The sequence below is a fragment of the Pholis gunnellus genome, assembly GCF_910591455.1.
Source record: "Pholis gunnellus genome assembly, chromosome: 14".
Taxonomy (NCBI): domain Eukaryota; kingdom Metazoa; phylum Chordata; class Actinopteri; order Perciformes; family Pholidae; genus Pholis; species Pholis gunnellus.
Genome location: NC_136541.1, coordinates 9,371,796 through 9,391,334, shown reverse-complemented (window position 1 = coordinate 9,391,334; position 19,539 = coordinate 9,371,796). Strand labels below are relative to the sequence as shown.

Here is a 19,539-nt window from a genome sequence, read left to right as displayed (position 1 = left end):
ACATGGTGGAGGCAGTGCTATGGCAGTGGCTGCCAATGGAACTGAGTCACTGGTGTTCATTGGCGATGTCACAGCTGATAGAAGCAGCAGGATGAGTTCTGAGGTGTTCAGGACTAAACTATCTGCTAAGATTCAGACTTTCGACATACTATACTATGACTTTGTTCAACATCCTATATACTATGACTTTTTTCCACTTGCTACATGAAAAAAAAGTCATCGTATAATATGTTGAAAAAAGTGAGACGAGCATTTCTAAAAAAGTCAGTATAGGATATCGAAAAAAAGTCATAACCCTAACCCTGACTTTTTCAACATACTACTGTGACTTTTTACAAACTTTTTTCGACGTATGATTTCTTCATGACTTTTCGACATGCTATACATTTTCATGACTTATTTTTACAAAGCATACTGTTTTGACAAAGTATCCAAAAAATTAACACTTTAAAAATGGACTCATTAGATAGATAGAGTATCAAACCTTTTATTATATACATGTATCCAGTTACAAAAAGATATTTCTTGAAGTCCAATACAGGTTCTTCAGTCTGAAGAAGATTCTGCATTAATGATATTGTTCTGTCTTTGTTGAACACTGTCTGAAAGTTTTGGTATAGCAGAAGCATTGCTGGTAAACTCTCAAACATGTACTGGTCCAGTCTCATGAGCGTGACGATATCACAGAGTCCTTCATTAAGATTATAATGGAGATCCCTCTAAAGAACCGAAGGGAGCTGATACTGTGCCACACCCGATGACCGTAATGCCACAGAAGCCATTTTGAATTTATTCAACTCTCAAAACAAATAATGAACCAAATCTTTTTGTCTTTACATTTTAAAATTTCACAGATTCCCCAATGGAAGCCTTTTCAAGGAGCTGCACAATCTGGACATGGTGCAGCTTTTATACAGTGCTTTTGGACCAGAATCTGTTAGTTTTTTTGCAATTACATAAATGTCCAGTTATTCATGTTAGATCATTTACCCCCAAAAATACTTAAATTCCTGGTTAACCTCAGCCTTCTCTATTTGTTGTTACAAAAAAACTTAACTTTAAAGCACGATCTTATTTGGAACATCAATGTGTGATCAATCAGACCAACATGTAACTAAAAACAGAGGCCTATTTATGTAGGAATATAACTGTATTTGGGTCCCTTTGCATGTATTCCATTAACCGAGAAAAACAAAACGTGTCACAGCTTGGAATTGCACATAAGGCTGGACAACAATTCAATATTCTCCTTTCATAGATTTTGGAAACATATTGCGATAAATCCAAGGAAATTGTAATTTAAAATGAACACATTTTCGCACAACAATGGAACACCGTTCAATGCATTAATTTGATTTTTCATACATTTACAATGTTGATATTCATGTAAAAATATTCTCATAATTGTATTGAATTTAGCCATACTGCCCAGTGCATCTGAAGTCTGAGTATTTGTCGATAACGCTAGTTTATATGCCAATTTTCCAGGTGCCATTTCCCAATCCGAGTACAATAGAATAAAAAAATGGCCCCAATAGAAACAAGGTCAAGTGTTGGCCAGCGAATATGGAGCTCTAGTGTAGTGTAGTGCCTTTTTACTGTAAACAGTGACTATTCACAAGCACATCTCCTCGAGACAAGGAGCTTATTGTCAAGAGTTTATTGTGGAAAAGGTTTCCCCACATCAAACTGAGTTGACTTGATAGTTGCAGGTAAATACACTGTATAAAACATACTCTCAGGTCTGTGTGGATATATAGACATCTTTGAATATTTGTGGAACCACAGACCGGTTGGTCTGTGGTTCCACACTAAAGTGCTAAAGTTTCTGTGGTGCAGCAGTGTCAAGTCTTTTGGTAGCTGGGAAGGAGTTCAGAGGATCAGAAGCACCCGTTTTCATCCTCTTTCACATCAGAGAAGTACAATGTTAAAATGATCTGTCTGCTCTTGTAATCCACTACTTTTGTCTTGTTGTGTCTTATGTCGACAAAACATCCCTAACTGCTCTCTAGCTTTGCCAGCTGAGAAGCGAAGACGCGACGAGCGCGACAAGAGTCGCCTCGACGAGCCGCTGGCTGCCTCTGTGCCATCCTGTGCAGTCATTGTGATGCAGCAGAGGCCCGTCGACGTCGTCCGCTCTGCTGTACTCCGACGACTGGCTGCTCGCCGAGCACTGCATCAGGGGCATCTGGTAGGACGTGGCCCGCTTCTCCGTCCGGTCGGGGCTGGAGCCGTCGCTGGGACGTTGGCCATTGTAGAGCAGGTAGCGACCGTGGGCATCCTGCTCCATGCGGAAAAGCTCGTACTCTGTGTGGGGGAGCCGGATGCCCAGAGCCACGCAGCCGTTGGTTAAGGTGACGTCCTGCTCCACCCCAACCAGCCAGGACCCCTGCACACCACATTCGTTACCATTGAAGACGTTGAGGAGGGAGGTGGTGGTAAAGTCCATGGGAGTTACTCTCATGTGGTTCACTAGGGGAGAAAAGACACAAGATCTGTTAACTCCTGCAGTGTTTCTCCTCGCTTTCCTAACGTCTCAGCTCATCCAAGCGAGGATGTGATGTCGAGACGCGAGGAAGAGCCGAAGATAAGACATTCTTGGTTCCACAGTTGTTTTAAATTGTGTTGCGTCACGCCACTGGATTAAAAACGTCTGTGTTGGATACACCTGTTTTTCCCTTGCTCTAAGCTCCTCCAAAAGCCTCCCCCCTGCCCATCTCCTCACAGTGCATTTAAGAGATTGGAAGATCCGCCAATATGGTAGAGGGGGAACAATTTCCGGTCGTGGGAGGAGAGAGGACGTGAGGAAGCATAATTTATCATAATGAAAAGCACACTAAGAGCTACACCAGCAGGCCTGAACCTCTCGTTTGTGATAAACACCAGAGTAGTGATCTACATCACAGGCGCAAAGGACTCCAAACCTTCAACTGGATGCAATGTTTTTCTGCATGTCGTTACAACTCTGGCCTTATTTTTGTAATATTGGCTATTTGGCTATTATTAGTTATGATAACTCACCAAGATAACTGCAGAGATATGTTTATAATGATGTCATCATTTAATTAACTTGATGAGTACATAATGGATAGAAACAATTGCCAAAACCACAAAAATAGGGGAAAACGGCTGTCGAAGTTTTGAAAATCCGCCTACCGGCACCTCTGATGTCATAAATTACATGGCATACATTAAATCTGACGTCCTGTTGTTTTTGCGTGCGGGATTGTTTCTTGGCCAGTTGCAGTAACTTCCTGGCATTTCAGCTGGTTGCCTCGTCTAATGGTGAAGACAAGACTCCAGGAAGTCACTGTACATAAAACTCGGTCCCAGACTTCTCATTAATCTCTCAAGCAAGAAAGCGAATAAAAATATTTCCCAAAATGAATCATTCCTTTAACTTATAGGACTGTTACAAAGAGTCATACCGAAATAGTTGTATCAACAATCAAAGAGGAGTAAAAACATAGTTAAGGATTTAAGACGTCCTCGTTGTCATATATTGGTCTGGTGTAAACTATTCAACTAAAACTTGCAGATTATGTTGCTCTTTACCTTGTAATTTTGTCTTTAATTTCTTTTACTTCTATTCTTATTTTAGTTTTATACCTCTTAGTATTTTTTTTTTTACTTTTTAACTTAGTATTTTTTTTTTTTTAACTTAAACAATTAGAGAAAATGTGTTTTTTCTCGGCACTTGAACTCTTCTGAGAATTGTTTGTATTTAACATTTGAAGAAAAACATTAGCTTTAAGACCAGAAAATATCAACCAGTCACCTTTGAAGACGAAGTCCGTCCCGCCCAGGACACGGGTGGAGTGAAGCCCTCTGCTGTAGCGTCCGCGGGCGTAGATGGTGAAGGTGGGGTGTTTGCAGACGGGGTCAGAGTAGTGGTAGTAGTGTCCCTCCCATGTGTGGTTATTGTCGTGGAAGATGAAGTGACGGGTGAGGAAAAGGACCTCGGGGCGAACTTCGCAGCGCTGGCTCACCCACTGACCGTACAACCCGACAGTCAGGTCGGCTCGCGGCGGCAGGATGGGAGGGTGGAACTCATCTGAGCGGTAGATGATGCGACATACGATGCAGCCGTGGTCATGGCTCTGAAAAACAAGGGAGAGAAAGGTGAGCCTAGTATATACAAATACATAAAACTACAATAACCATGAAAAACTAATTAAAACAACACAAACAGGAGTTTATGTTGAAATAAAGATCCTTAATAAAGAAGAAAACCAATTGCTTCTTAAGCAACTGTATTAGGCGAGGCGACCTTATTTGTCACATTTCATACACCAGGTCAATTCCATACAAATACAGCAAAGTACAACAATTCAAAAAGTACAGGCAACGGACACAAGAGATTCAAAATGTAAAGTAACCTTTGGGACCAGCAGTAAGCTAGTCCCAAAAGGTTTGAGAAGGTTCATATAGCAAAAGCATATCGGAGATGTATTTGGGCCCAAAGCCACAGAGTGATTCGCAGACAAGCTGCAAGTTTTTTTATTGTGTTACATTTTCAACTAAAAATGGTAAAACATTCAGATCAGAATAGCACACTAGTGTCTATTTATTTATTTATTTATTTGATGGGTTTCTCAATGTGAACCACTGAGCCAGACAGATACCAACATCTCAAATATCAATAACAGTACATTTACAGAATTCTTTCCCAGATCAACATTTATCACAGAAAAACACTAAATAAACAATGAGACATTTTATAGTTTAAAACAAACTTGCTCTCTGGTCAGGCTGTTCTCATTCAGCGTTGTGTGATGGAGACTAAATTACATTAAAACAGAAAATAATCTTTATTTCTAAACTGAAATTCTTTAGACGACATATACGCTTATTGATACATCTGCAATGAGCAAATATCGGCTCATGATATCTGTTGGGCTCTATAGATACGGAAGCGTAAAAGTACATTTTGACATGAAAATAAATCAGCTGTTGAGGCTGCAAAGTGTTTGCAAACTGAGCTGAAGTTCCCTTTGAACAGCGCTGTACAAAAATGAAGTCATACTAAATCCGTCGGCACTGTAAGCTTGTTTTAAATCATTATCAGAATATATTAGTGTTAAATATACATTAAAAACTTCTGGCGTCAGTTAGGGCGTGAAGGAGGAAAAACGGTTTCCTTCAGTCTGATTCTCTTGAGTGTTGGAAGCCAGACAAACATTTTCTCAGGGTGATCGCATCACTTTACTGTCAAAGACAGATGTCTGGTTGAACTACAGCCATGACAACAGGAAGTCACGCCACGAACAGGGAGCTGAACTTTCATGCTACTTACAAAACAACAGCAGGGTGTCTTCCTCACCCTCAAATCAATGAATACAAGTCTAGAAATGACCATTAAATCATATTAAATTCATATCATGTCTTGTTTAGTGGAGCCCCGGTGCAGCATGTGATCATTGTATCCACAGGCAGGACAGCGGTGGGTCTCTGGCTGCAGAAAAGACTTGAGGGCCTGACGGATACGGAGCTGGAAGCCTTCATCATGCTGTATTCCATAAAATCTCTTCCAACGACTAAACTCCAGGGAGGCGCTGGAGTTTTTGTTATTTGAGGTCAAAATGTAAGACCGAACCACACCAACCCAATCGCTCTTTTCTCAGACAACACTATCTCAGACAACACTATGTCTGCATGAGATTCATGGGAAGTAAAACATTCTGAAAGAAGGAGGAAAAAAAAAAGTCACCACCTCCTACAGATGAGATAATCCCAGCGCAGCGCTATAAAACGCCTCAGAGTGACGGGTTAATGGGACAACTGGAGGGGAGGCCTCCTCTGAATCCAGTCCCGTGGGTACGAGAGCGTAGCGCATTTTTACTGCACTTTTGCATTTTTACTGCACTTTTGCATCTACTTATATGTACGATTAAGACATATATATATATACTGTATGTATGTAAGAGGAGGAAAAATAAATACAGTATGCAGAGAGTTTATTTTAACACATACGTGTATACAAGAAAAAGAGCAGACGGCTGCAGGTGTGGAAAACATGTTCCAGATCTTGAGCCCATAAAACACAGACAGCCTGTCTGAGATGAAGAAAAAAAATGGCCCGACTATGAATATGTCTTCAATCTATTTTTCTTTAACTCATCTCCCCCCTTTTTTTCATGGTGCCGTTCTAGGCAATGAATGGTGCAAACAAGGGCAGAGGATTAGTTTCAAAAGTGAGGAGAGATCCATTCATCCTCAAGATACATTTATACATATCAATTAAAATCAACTAAGCAAAGCTAAAATAACACAATACAATTGGTTACTGGGCTTTCCATAATAATAATAATAATAATAATAATAATAATAATAGCTGCATAACAAAATAGAAATTCTAGGTAAACCTGAAATCCTTTAGTTTCCTCAATACCTGCTACTTTTCACGTTGCTTGTTAAGCTTTTGATAACAACTTGACTCAGATGAACATGTCAATATTTTTATCAACTGCTCTCTTCTCTCGTGTAAACTGTGGAGGCTTGACACTAAGAACAATGTTCAGAAAGATTTTAGTATGAACATCAACCTGATACAAGATAGATTCAGGGGGAATCATGGGCCTGCTTCCCCCATCCCCAGTGGAAATAACACCATTGAGTGTTAAAGCCAGTTCAGAGCTGCTTCAGGCAAGCGTTGCCCAGTATTTGTACAATTATTTGCAGGTTGCAAATAAAAGTTTTACTCCATACTTGCCTCAAACATTCAAAATAATGATTAGAATCCAGTTTATGGTTTTACTAGATGGTTCTCCAACTGAGAAAACCATGTAAAACTAAACTAAGACTAACAGGGAAAAAAACGAGCGATTTCTCTTCAGAAATAAAGTTCAAAAGTGGAAATGAAAAATGAGAATGTGTCAGCAGGAATTGAGGCTGGAACCACAGAATATTTTCATCTTTTTTTAATTGAAAGATATTTACAATAGTTAAATTAGTTTTTCTGTCAATCTAACTAGCTAGCAAAAAAATCGAGCTAATTGATTAATTTACTACTTTTCAGCTCGTTAATGGATCAAATGAAGTTGAACATCCAATAAAAGAAAGTGATGCTACAACAAACCAGTCTCAATGTGAGTGGGTGAAAAGCACGGACAAGCTGCTCTCAGTAAACATCTTTCTTGCTGTTTAAATGTAAAGTTATTACTTTATATTTAAACAGCAAAATATGCAGTTTGTAGATGCCATAGCACACAATGTCCAACGTGTTCAAGCTTTTCTTTCAATAAATTGTTGGGTCTTCACGCTGGATTCAAGCATTTCATACCCTTCTTGGAATTAAAAAAAAAAAAAAAAAAAAAAATGAGTAAATGAGGAAGAATATTACTTCATATAAATTACATTTATTCATTTCATATTTACTGCGACATTTGGCAGACACTTTGGTCTGTATTGATGTACAATCCAAGTCACAGTAGAACAAGGAGAATTAGAACTGAATTACACTTTGTTTGGGCAGAAATCTTTCATTTGGGTATTTTGGGGATTACCGCCACAGTTCAGGGGAAGATGATGTCCAGAAACAAACATTTTACGAGGAACAGAAACAACGTCAGGCTCCAAAACACTTCTTGGTTATATCATAGAAACTACACCCAGTGGTGGGATGTAACTTAGTATTTCTACTGCACTAAATCTCAGAGGCAAACGTAGTACTTTTCACTCCCCTATATTTATCTGACAGCTTACTTTTCAGATTACAGTTGTTCCTGTCCAGTTAGAAACATGCATCTCCACATGTGTTGATTTTGAATGTTTGTGATGAACTGAAAGATGAAGTGTTACTTTAAAACCCTTTTTGATCAGTTGGAAAATACATGGTGATCTTAAAGAATATGATGTGTTGCTGTTTATTAAACTAGCCACAAGTATATAATATAATTACAGTATATAAACATCTACAGCTGCAGCAGTAAAACGCAACATACGCATTAATAATATTAATCTAGAATAGAAATCATATTTAATAGTAAAACACTTAAAGGGAACATTTCACTGCACAATGAGTACTTTTACTTCTCGTACTTTAAGTACTTAAGAAAGGTTTTGAATGCAGGACTTTTAATTGTAGTGAAGTATTTTCCCAGAGCGGTATTAGTACTTATGCTCAGGTAAAGGATCGGAATGACTACACCCAAGTTTGTTTTTTTATGTTAGGATCCTCAGAGATAGACCAGCATCTCTTCAGTAAAACGACTTCCCATGAATTCATAATAAGAGTCTTATCTGGCTTTTGAAATATATATCAAAGGCTTATAGTCTCAAAACAAAGTAGCAAAAGACAACAAAGCATAAACCAAACTTAGCAAAGCGTAACAAATGACTCTCTGCATGAGGGAGACATGTGAAAACACGATAACCACCGAAACACTTTACCAACAACAACATAAAAAACACAGATCCCTTCCTAACAAGCATCATTATCAAGTGGTCATTATTCTGCCTCAATGACGCAACAGTGAACCAGGCGACATAAAATGGAGAGAACAGAAGAGAAACAAATTTAAAAACAAAGTCTGCTGCCTCGCTCTTGCATCACTTCTGAGATCCACCCCATAACCACGAATGAACATGCTGGCAGCAGCAAACGCTCTGGACGGGGACCAGCTCTGGGTACACCGCTCATGATTAATGGATTGGATCGTCACCATTGCAATAAAAATCCCTGAAAAGAAACCATTTCAACCTCGAGAGATGGTCGGATTGAGTGCTTTTTGTGTAGGAAGGAGTGAGGTACTTTCTCCCACCGTTTCACCCCAAAAGTATAACATTTAAAATGGAATTTACTGTACGTGCATAGCTGGTGACCAATGCGGCCCAAATTTGACCAATACAGTTATGATGATGTTAAAAAAAAATGCTACTATAGAAGCCAGCTCACTCAAATTACAAAATAAAATGTCCTCACTTTTCTTCACAGGGATTTAGCCAAGCAGATAGTTGTGCTGAATTATTGATAAGACTGCTTTTTGCCTCCTCAGATATACAATTGAGGTAAATGCAATTTCATTTTAGTTGCCCGTAACATATAAAAAAAGATTTAAAGCAGCATTCGTTTTATTTTTGGCCACTTATGGGGAGCGCAGCAAGCTGTGAACATAACAATGACATATCAACCCCTTATGAAGTTATTAATAGACTCGCGTTAGCAAACAGTTGGCTATTTACACATTCAGCAGACATGAAACCGCATTAGTGTGGAGACTCGTTTCTGTCCACTTGATGAATTTAAAGTCACCAATATTCACTCTATTTTTAACAAATGGATACAAAACAGTTAAATTGCAGTCTGTAAAACATTAACAATGAGTCGATACTAATTATTTGAGATTATATTATTATTTGAGATTATATTATTATACGAGAACACCTCTCACATTAAACATAATTATTAGACCTTATTAAACATTTTATACTGGAACAACTTTCTGCAGAACTTTCTGACCGCCATCTCCTGAGACTGACTATGGATTAGTACCTCATTCATCCCCATGTAAAAACAAAACAAAACTATCCCATCAAGGCAATGCTGTAATTATGTTTGACTCTTAACTGCAACGAGTGAATCACACCCGGCCACTCCTAGAAAAGATGGAAGAGAAATAGAGCAAATGCAACACTTTGATTTGAGCCTCAGGCATGCATGAAATCAGACCTGGAATGCGCTCGCCGGAATAATTAATATGGCCGCATGATCCCCAAATTCTAGGAATACCACATGTTGATCGCTCCCAGAGATAGGCCGGGTTTCACATTGCGCCTCTGCGGACCAGAGGGGCTTAAGGAGAGCAGCTCTGGTCATTGCTGAACCACAGGGGAGCTTGTCTGATCACAGATCCTCACTCCACACATGTTTACATTGTGATCAGCAACACCAAGCCCCTTCATCCCCGTTCAAATGGATATTTATTTAGACAGCGGACCCGAACATGATTTTATTGTAATTTCTGTAGAGGGTGACAGTGAAAACATCACTCTAGGGTTTCACCCAGCGGGGAAAATGCTGTTCAGCAGTGTAAATAGAGAAATTACACCCCGTAAGCACAGCGGAGGAAAGAAAGGGCTCTTTCTTGATGCTAGATTTTGGAGATGAAGTCGGTATGTACACAGTTTCTGGTTTCGACTAGTGCAAATGTTTAGTGCAGAGGGGCAAGATCTTTGCATATACACTGATCCTAAATCAGATTTGGACTAAAACGGTAGTTGAATACGTCTTAAAGGGTGGTTTGTTACCACAGACAGGTGGAGCTTATAGCCGCAAAACAATTCAGATTGTCTCACAAGTTATAATATTACAAACACTTGACATTCAGCCTTCTACACTTGTTCAGCACAGGTTGGTTTTTTTCTTCAGATCAGTCCACTGCTCTGATACCTCATAAACAAAATGTAAAGACTTACTGGACTTAAAATGATATTTTACCCAGGTCTACTCACAGCACTGCTTAGGCTAGGCTTAAGATAAACTCCCATAAAAGAACAGGTCAGGTCAGTTCATGCTGTTTCCGGTGTGTGTGGTCTTTGCGGTGTGGAGGGTCGACACAGTGGGAGTTGAGTTCAGCAGAGGCTCTCCACCGAGCTGACCCTACCTGTGGCTTGGTCGTGCATTCCAACAAACACAAAACACAGTGGATGGGAAGAGATCTCATCCTTGTTGAAGCACTACTGGCTACTTCTGAGAAGTCTATGTGCAACCCTCTCCAGGTAAACAGTGACAAGAACGGCAGTGTACAGAGACATGGACTTTAACTCTAAAGGCCTCTACATACATTATTCTTTCCTCGAGCCACACTGCTAGCATGGCTATAAAAGTAAAAGAATAAAAGGTAAACATTTTGTTACAAAAAATAAACACTTTAGTGTTTCAGAATTCTGTTTTTTCTTTGTTTCCTACTCTGGTTGTCACCTCACGACACCTTATAATTATGTTGTGATCGCTTGGAAGGGGAATCTACAGAATTATTGCAGCTACACTTTGGCTCTTTAAAAGACTCCACAGGCACATTTCCCCCTCTTTCCTCTACCTGAGAGATGACTATTAGGGACTTACCTTGGCATTTTGCAGGGCGGTCTGGTAGCTGGACGGCTTGTAGTACAGCCTTTGGGACGGCTCGGTGTGGATGTCTCCTAGAAACAGCTCCTCCACCAGGTGATCCATGTTGTGATGCAGGTACTGCTTCTCCATCCTCAGCAGCTGCAGCTCATGCATGGCAAAGTTAAGCTCCCTGGAGCAGTCGTAGCCGCCCTCCTCGCTCCACAACTCGTAGATCACACTGGGCTCCCAGGGGCCCTTCACGGCTGCTCTGCAGCTGCGGTTGAGCCTTTGGCTGAGCTCTTTGGCCACGGTGGCTGTGTGACAAACCATCTGGACGTGGTGGAGGTGGTACTCTGCCTCTGTGCCGCCGCGGATGATCCAGGAGGCCTGGCGTAAGCGCAGACGACCCCGGATCACCAGGGTGTAGGTGGGTTTGGTGCAGTGGTTGTCCTCATAGTAGAACTGGTGAGCCTGGAAGGTGTTGTTGGAGTAGAAACTGTAGGAGCGCGTCAAGAACTCCGGACCTGGTCTCACCTCACAGCTGCAACAGGAAACAGAGGTTTCAGATAAACACCGTGCAAGTTCTTCTTCAAAATATGTTTGAATAAATACCAAAAGGTCTTAAGTTGGTTGGCATGCAAGAGTGTTTTAGTGTGCAGCAAGCCCTTTCTTTTTGCCTACGCTTGCTTTTCACAATATATTTCACCATATTTTTTGTGTGGATCAAAGATAAGTCATGTTATATGTGGTAATGCAGATGCCAGCAGGGAATTAATTGAAAACTCTTTGTGTTATGTTAGCATAATAAGCACATGTGGATGTAGCATGCTAACCTGCTACCATTAGCTAATGGTAGCAGGTTAGCTAATATCTGGTCATCTCAGTTTGCATGCTGTCATTATTCACATTGTTAATGAAATAACCACTCGATAAATTTAATAATGAAATTAAATCATTAGTTGTATTAACTTCAACTGGCAAAATGTTTGTCGACGAGCTCTCATCTACATTACCTGCAGGTCATTGGTCTAAACAGGAAGTGAGAGCTTCCAATGGGCTTTATAGTAGAGGGAGCTAAGACTGTACCATGTTGAGTTAAGTATAGGGGGGTATTAGGTGCAGACTTGCCCGGAGCTGTATGCTTCTATAACTTCTCTTTTATTGGAGTTCTTGTGTGTTTTTTCATCTTGTTGGTGTTATGTACACTTCAAAATAACAAGCAAAAACACCAATAACAAATCACCTAAACTATAGGCTCCATACGTCATGTTTTAATGCTCTAGTTTAAACATATAGGGGATAGCTGCATTAGATTGTCAAATCTTCCTGCCTGCCTGCCTATGAAATAAAGATGCATAGAAAACACAAGTCCTCGTTCTTTACCTGGTGGACACCCAGTGACCCTCTACGTTGGGAGGCATCTGCACAGTGATCCGGGCTCCATTGTGAAGGTGCTTCAACATGTGTTTGCACTGGGAGTCTTTGAGCGATCGGTCGAAGGTTTTCTCCAGAGAGAGGCGGCTGGACCGACCGTCTAAGTAGTGAAGAGAGGAACCACCTTCAGCCCAGCCTGCGGACACAATAAGGACACCAAAAGGTTGGGTGAGATTGCTCTTCATGAAGAGAAACAGATTTTATTGTTAAAATGTGAAATTGGGAGGATAATCAGTTTACGTTTGAGTATTAACGCAGTGTAATGAATTATACTGAAATCCTGAATAGATAGACTGATGCTGAATAAGCCTTTCAGCTGTTTTAACCTCAGACATGTGCTTCATTGAGGCAGGAATGTTGAATAAACCACTAAAGAATGAGTTTAATTTGGCAGATCTTTTTTTTCTTTTAAATCTTTACCACCTAATAAATGAAGCACAACTGCTTTTAAACTAATAATGAAGTTAATTACAATTACTTCAAATAGAGAAAGAAGTTTGAGGTTTGGCTTTCATGTTTTCACTCTGCTTGATCAATCAGTCAGGCCTCTTTGTAGTCACTTTAACTCATGTCATCACCCGGGGATTACAGGGCTTCATCAGTAACCTGCAACACCTGCTATGAGTGGAGTCTTTATGGGTTAATATTAGCTAAACATGTGATGAAAAGGCAAAGCTTAGATGTCCGGGTTGAAGAACTGATACACGTCTTTGTGCTTCACAGCTGACTTGAAACGAACGCTAAAATAAACTGTAAATCAAGCTACAAAGAAAGTTAAAAAGGACAAGAGCAGCATTGAAGATCGAGTTCCCACCCTGTCTGCGTACCCTCGATGCACCACATGAAATAACAATATGCTCAACAATGGGCTGAGCTTAAGGGGATACAATATCGGAAATGAAAGCATTTTTAAAGCCTTCAGCCAAAGAAAAGCCTTGAAGCCACATTCCAGCAAGGATTTATTCAATGTAATACTCCAATATCACCAAAATCTACCTTGAAATATGAAGACTTTGCTTTAAATTCTTTCTAGCTGGACCCAACATGCTGGGCAATATCATTTAACACCTTGGAATGCCGCTGCAGTCGCCTCAGTGCTTTTCATTTGAGACTAATAACACCAAGGGTGGAACAAAAAAACAACAACATGCGATTAAAGAAGCCAGAAGCTCCATGAAGAACAAAGGTCCATCCAGTCTGTTTACACCCATCGAGGCAGCTCCTATATGTGTAAATCACCACATCACAGCGCTGCTCAGTGGAAACACTGGACAGGGGGGAGACTTGATCCCCCGACTCAGCTGGCGGCATTAGCAACGCTGCTGGCTGGAGCTGTGTTAAAAAAAGTCAAAGAAAAGGCTCCACAGTTTTCAGTGTGTGTTTATGTGTGTGTGTGAGGCTGTTTTTTGCACCTGCAGTCCGCTCTGGATCAGAGGAAAAACCCTACGTGGCTGCCAACAGTGATGAGAGCAGAAACTACCAGTATGTGTGTGTGAATTTAAAAGAAAACCTGGTGAGATGTTTAATGCAAACACACTTTTAACCTCACTGAGGTTTCCGCACCTCGGATTTAACAGCAGGTGAATTTCAGTGTAGCTAGCGCACACACACACACTTTTTTTTTTACAAGGTATTGTATTAAAAGTACAAACATACACACAGCTGTTTGTGTTAAACACCATCAATTGAATTACCAACATTATGAATCTATTACTGACATTAATTTGTGCATGTAGTATTGTTTTTGCGGTGAAATATGTTGATTAATAAATAGTAAGTGGACATTAAGTAAAAAGACCAGCTTAGTCAAAACTCAGCTTCTCAACACATCTTCGTACTTAAAACGACCTAATAGGTTGTTTGCCAATGATCCCAAAATGACATGTACATTTACACTACAATGGCAAAGCTGAGAAGAAGGTGGGACAGATAACACTCAACGCTACAATCAAAAACTCTGAAAAGCTCCCAAGAATCAGCCATATCGGATTTAAATACCACTCGATATCAGCTCTGCAACAGACTTTATGGATATGTTGTAATAACACACAGGAAGATGCTCGGAAATCTGGGTAATGCATCGTCAACAGAGATACTGAATCAATATATTTTTCCAGTATCTTCAACATCCCTCCTTGCCAGCTTCCAAACAAATCTACTCACTTAAGACACGTCATGTTAAAAAGGAAAGCTAATTTATACTCTAAAGTCTAAACTGAGAATAACTTGCATTAAAAAAAAAAGAGTCCAGCATCTTATGTAGCTTACGATAACAGATGTGGATGACTGAGGTGTCAAACTGTGAACAACAGTGACAGACCTGATCCAGAGTCTAATTTCAACATGTATTTGTGGCTTTGTGAGAATATCATAATCATAATGAAACACAAGAGTCATTTCTTCTTTTTTAACAACGACATTTTGTTGACATCAAAGCCAAACAAGAACTCAGAATGGAAAACAGACTAACAGAAAAATAAATGAGGAAATTATTAAAAAAGGGGTTATGTGCAGCCTTTTTGTAAAATTACTTTTTAAGAGGAAGCTCCTCCACACATTTAATGAGTGTGAGTTTCTTCCAAAAGCTTTCTTTAAAGAAAGCGCTCCCCACATTAAGGCAATAATCAGGCTCGACCCTCTCGAGTCCCTCGCTGAAGCTGCTTTCCCAGACTGCTGCTCTCTATCTAAATCAAAGCACCCATAAAACTCCCAGAGCCCCAAACCACAGAGAACATTTCCAGTTGGCCTGATCCCACCAGTGAGGTAACAGCACTGGGACCCCTGACAAGCAGAGAGACTCCACGTCGTTTATGGGAAGGGAATAATCGAGAAGTGCCAGAGCAGAGACCAGACAAAAGGACTGTTCTTTGTATTATCTTAGCATTTGGCAGTTAAAGTAAAGTAAAGTAAACTTGAAGACCACATTAAACTTTGTAACGATTTGTAAGGACTGTAAATAGAGAGGTAAAATATGAATTACGGTACTGGCTTGAGTATTGTTTATTTCTTTCTAAATATTTCACTGGATTTCAGGGGGGAATACAACACTTTTTGAAGTCTGATACATATCTTAAGAAGTTTACATTCAGCTTGAAGTAAAGTCATAAATGGTTTGTGTACGCGTCTACAGCAGCTCAGTTAGACTTTACAGGCACAGTGGAGCTTTGAGCTAAATGCTAGCACAAAAAAACTAACAGACTAGACTAAGCCTCACAGTCTACTATAGCCATGCTAGAAGTTCTGTGGGGCTATAGCATGTAGCAGGCTGATGCTAATATTAGCATGCTTACTGTACAAAATGGCATGGCCATTCATGCCAATAGTTGTTGAGATATTTCAGTTTGAGGACCAAAGGGGTCCGACCGACCACCCTAAACTGCCATCCCTACCGTCACACCGATAGAAGATGTTCACTTTTTAGAAACTCTAAAACTATTTGTGTGATGAAGCTTGAATGATCTAAAATGCACATCAACACGTACCACGCATTGATGGAACAATAATTTCACACTAGCAGGGTCCATTTAGTCTCATCTCAAAGTTCATTGAGCACCAAGCTTTTCTGGAACTACCAAGCCTCTTCCTCCGTTTCCAAAAGTCCAGAGGCAGAAAGCACAACATTTAAGCCAACGTGGACAAAAAAAGGAAAGTGGAAATTGAAAATGTACAATTCCAGGTCAAACTCTGCTTGTTGATGAAGATCCTGTGATGTAATTGAAAGTTGTAGAGCAGCTACTAAATTGACCGTGAGGTGAAATCATTTTGTCAAGGGTCCATTCTTCACCATCAGTGCTTTACCTGAAGGAATGACGACTATTCTCCTGTTATTGTGTTGCCATCCTCAAACACTGACTGAATCACCGTTGATAAGGAAGTGGGACTTGCTGGGCCGCAATAGCATCATTTGTATCCCGTCCATCTGTCTTTCCATGATCTTTCTCTGTTGGTTTATTTGAACTTGTGATCGCCCTTTCTTTTCGTTTGCTGCAGTTTGTCAAACTTATGTTGACATGATTTCTTAGAATGTTTCCCTTAAATTAAAATACTCTGCTCGTTTTCTGACTGATGCTTCTGTAATCAAAGCACCAACTAGTTGGATTTCTGTTAGTTGTCTTATGTTTCTTTGAAACTCAAACATCACAGTGTTGATTGCCTGACAACCGAAACCAAGTAATATATTTCATTCATCCTGACAAGACCCAAAACTGTAGCAGTGATTGTAACAGAGTCCAACTGATGTATTAGCAGGCTGATATCATCGTCAGACATCGTCTACCTTACCCGCAATATTGAAGTTGTTATAAGGCTGCACAATTCATCTTGATCACAACTTGATCAGCATATAAAATCAATCTGTTCCTAAACTAACAGCCAGCCAACAGGGGGCGATCAAACTATTTTGGCTTCACTTTTGTGGCGCTGTCATGCGGCTGTGCGAGCACCCTGCACCCTGCACCCTACACCCTACACCCTACACCCTACAGCGGCAGCCCATGAAAAACTTTCCAAAATGTTGCAGCTGCAGTCCAGAGCAGAGGAGTTATATTTTGGGTAAAAAGTTTTTGGTACAATTTTATTTATATTTTGCTCGGAGATGCACTGTGAATAAAGACCAGTGTTATTGGGATGCAACGTTTTGTATATTAGCAGGAATATAGAACAACATCGATGTTTATTTAAATGTGCAATCAAATATTTTGTCTCAAAAAATTAATGAATAATCCCAACCTCAATATTGATCAAAATATCGTGATAATCATTTTGACCATATATATATATATATATATATATATATATTGTAATCCCTTTTTTTATATCACAAGCATAATCCTTAAAAATGATTTAATGTATTACATTTTATGTTTTATTAGCTATATGCATGCAAGGTACAGTATATACACGGTACATATAACAAACAGTATAGCTGCGTATATATATATATATATATATATGTATACATATTATGCATGCAAATAAATAAACTGAATTAATGTTTAAAAGGCTGCATTCTAAGTATTTTTGACACTTGTTTCTCTGAATATAAGTTTAAAATATGTTCCTGTATTGTGAATTACAAAAAAAAGTTTGTTGTTTGGGTGTTTGCGTTTAAAAGAAAAGCTGATTTATAATTTTCTGACTGACTCTATTTCATCTCTTAAGTATATATAAAATATATATATTATTTTAGTACTGTTACTGTTGGCCATTTTGTCCACTTCCTGCACTGGCAATCCCCAAAATATGAGAGAGAATCGCACATATCTTCACTTCTTCTATGTCCAACATCAAGATGAAAACAAAACGTTGTAGGATAAGCAATTACTTGAGCAAATATTTGAGCAATCATTCTCTTACATTTTGAAAACTGCTGAATATTTACAGATCAAATGAAATGTAAAGACCCTACGGTATTAAAGCCCAACAGACGTCTTATTCATATCATTAAAACGTACATGCAGCAGCTGCTCCATGTTTCATGTCTCCATGAGTCTTTTATGACCTTTAACTCTCTGAAGCTCTCGCTGAGGTTTTCTCCCTCAGTAAATCTACAGCACACACTGATCCAGCCTGACAGTGCATTTTCATTGCCACTACGAGAGGCTGCAATAACACACCACTTAATTGAACGTTAGATTCACTCAAACACACTTAAGAGTAAGTGGACTCCAAAATATCGTTTTATCTCAACCCAGTCATTTGAAGTTGCAGCCAAATGTTGCCTTCCTCTGTCACTGCCAGCAGATGGATTGGGTCAACTGCAGTCCCATAATCCTCTGCTGCTCAGACAGGGTTTTCATCAGGATTGGATGTTTTAAGTGGCTCTTAACCCCCCCGGGTGCTTTCATCTGCCCAGCAGCCCTGGGGAAGCCTTTTATTGCCTTCAAACATGTCCATCACTGTGGCATAAGGGGGATAACTTATCCGGAAAATAGTATTACTATTAGAGCTGCTGGACACAAACACACAGCTATGATGATAAACAGGTGTGCTGAGGTGAGGAGAGGAATGTCAGGTTCCTGACTGACAGATACGCTCCACAGAGGAAGAAAGCATTTCAGAATTAAATTCAATTTAATAAAAAGCATAAATAATTTAGATGATCTCACCCGTCTCTATGGATTATGCAACTGAGCTTCTAGGCTGTTTACGCATTTTGTTTACCATGTACACGTGGAGTCAAACACACGTTTCACTCGAACCGCTACACTTGCTGCAGTACTTCATGGATCAGAGTCAATTCAGGTAACTTAAAAAGGTTCTTACCCAGAAAAGCAACGAGAAGCAGTAGAGATGAGAGACCCATGATGCGCTTTGGAGGATTGAAACGAACTTCAATGGTCACACTGGGAGTTCAGGTTTTCCTTTACGCAGCGTCCATGTGTATTCCGACTCACATTATGAATCCGAAGCGTGGACCAAACACTCCTTGGATAGCCGAGCATCATTAGGAAACACTCATGCAATAAACCCCCGCTGTACCCGAGGTTCAAAACAAAGAATTGCACCTAGAAAACAAAGGAAAGTCCAAACTTCACTACGGGACACTCAGGGTGAGTTCAACGCTCTGGTTCTCTGGTGAAATGAAGCAGCTCGGTTGCTTTTACGCGCGTCCTCCGTTCGTGCCGGAGGAGGGTTTGTACGTGTGTTTAGAGACTGGACTCTCCCCCCCCCCCGCCTCTATAGATATTTTAGGGGCGGAGCATGTTTTTGAAGTTTTCTCCCGTTACATGCGCACTGAAGGAAAGAGTCGCCCATGTGCACAAGGTGAATCTTGAGATGTTTTGAGTCTTAATTATTATTATTTCACTCATGCTAAATGCAAAACTGCAAAGCAGCATCAACATATCATCATAGTTTCATGGTGCCGTATTAATATTTGTGTCACATCATTTTTCAATAACCAACTTTAAAATGAGACTTTACAAGCAAAATCTTCAAATTAACAACAAATTCTACCAACCCATGCTGATCTGTCTCACTGGGTTTGAAGAAAACCAAGTTATAACTCTATATGAGACTTTACTTATATTAGATCATAACATCTTCTTTACCAA

General features: G+C 39.8%; 1 protein-coding gene across 1 annotated transcript; it reads right to left on the bottom strand.

Moving 5' to 3' along the window:
• Window positions 1–509: 509 nt before the first annotated feature.
• LOC306706411 (protein APCDD1) lies at window positions 510–19,040 on the bottom strand. The gene is made up of 5 exons (XM_079173488.1): window positions 18,749–19,040; window positions 12,434–12,620; window positions 11,066–11,591; window positions 3,779–4,100; window positions 510–2,472 (listed from the first exon to the last, which is right to left on the bottom strand). The coding sequence occupies exons 1-5, from the start codon at window positions 18,786–18,788 to the stop codon at window positions 2,009–2,011; spliced, it is 1,539 nt and encodes a 512-aa protein (XP_079029614.1). The 5' UTR covers window positions 18,789–19,040; the 3' UTR covers window positions 510–2,008.
• Between the last annotated feature and the right edge of the window lie 499 nt (window positions 19,041–19,539).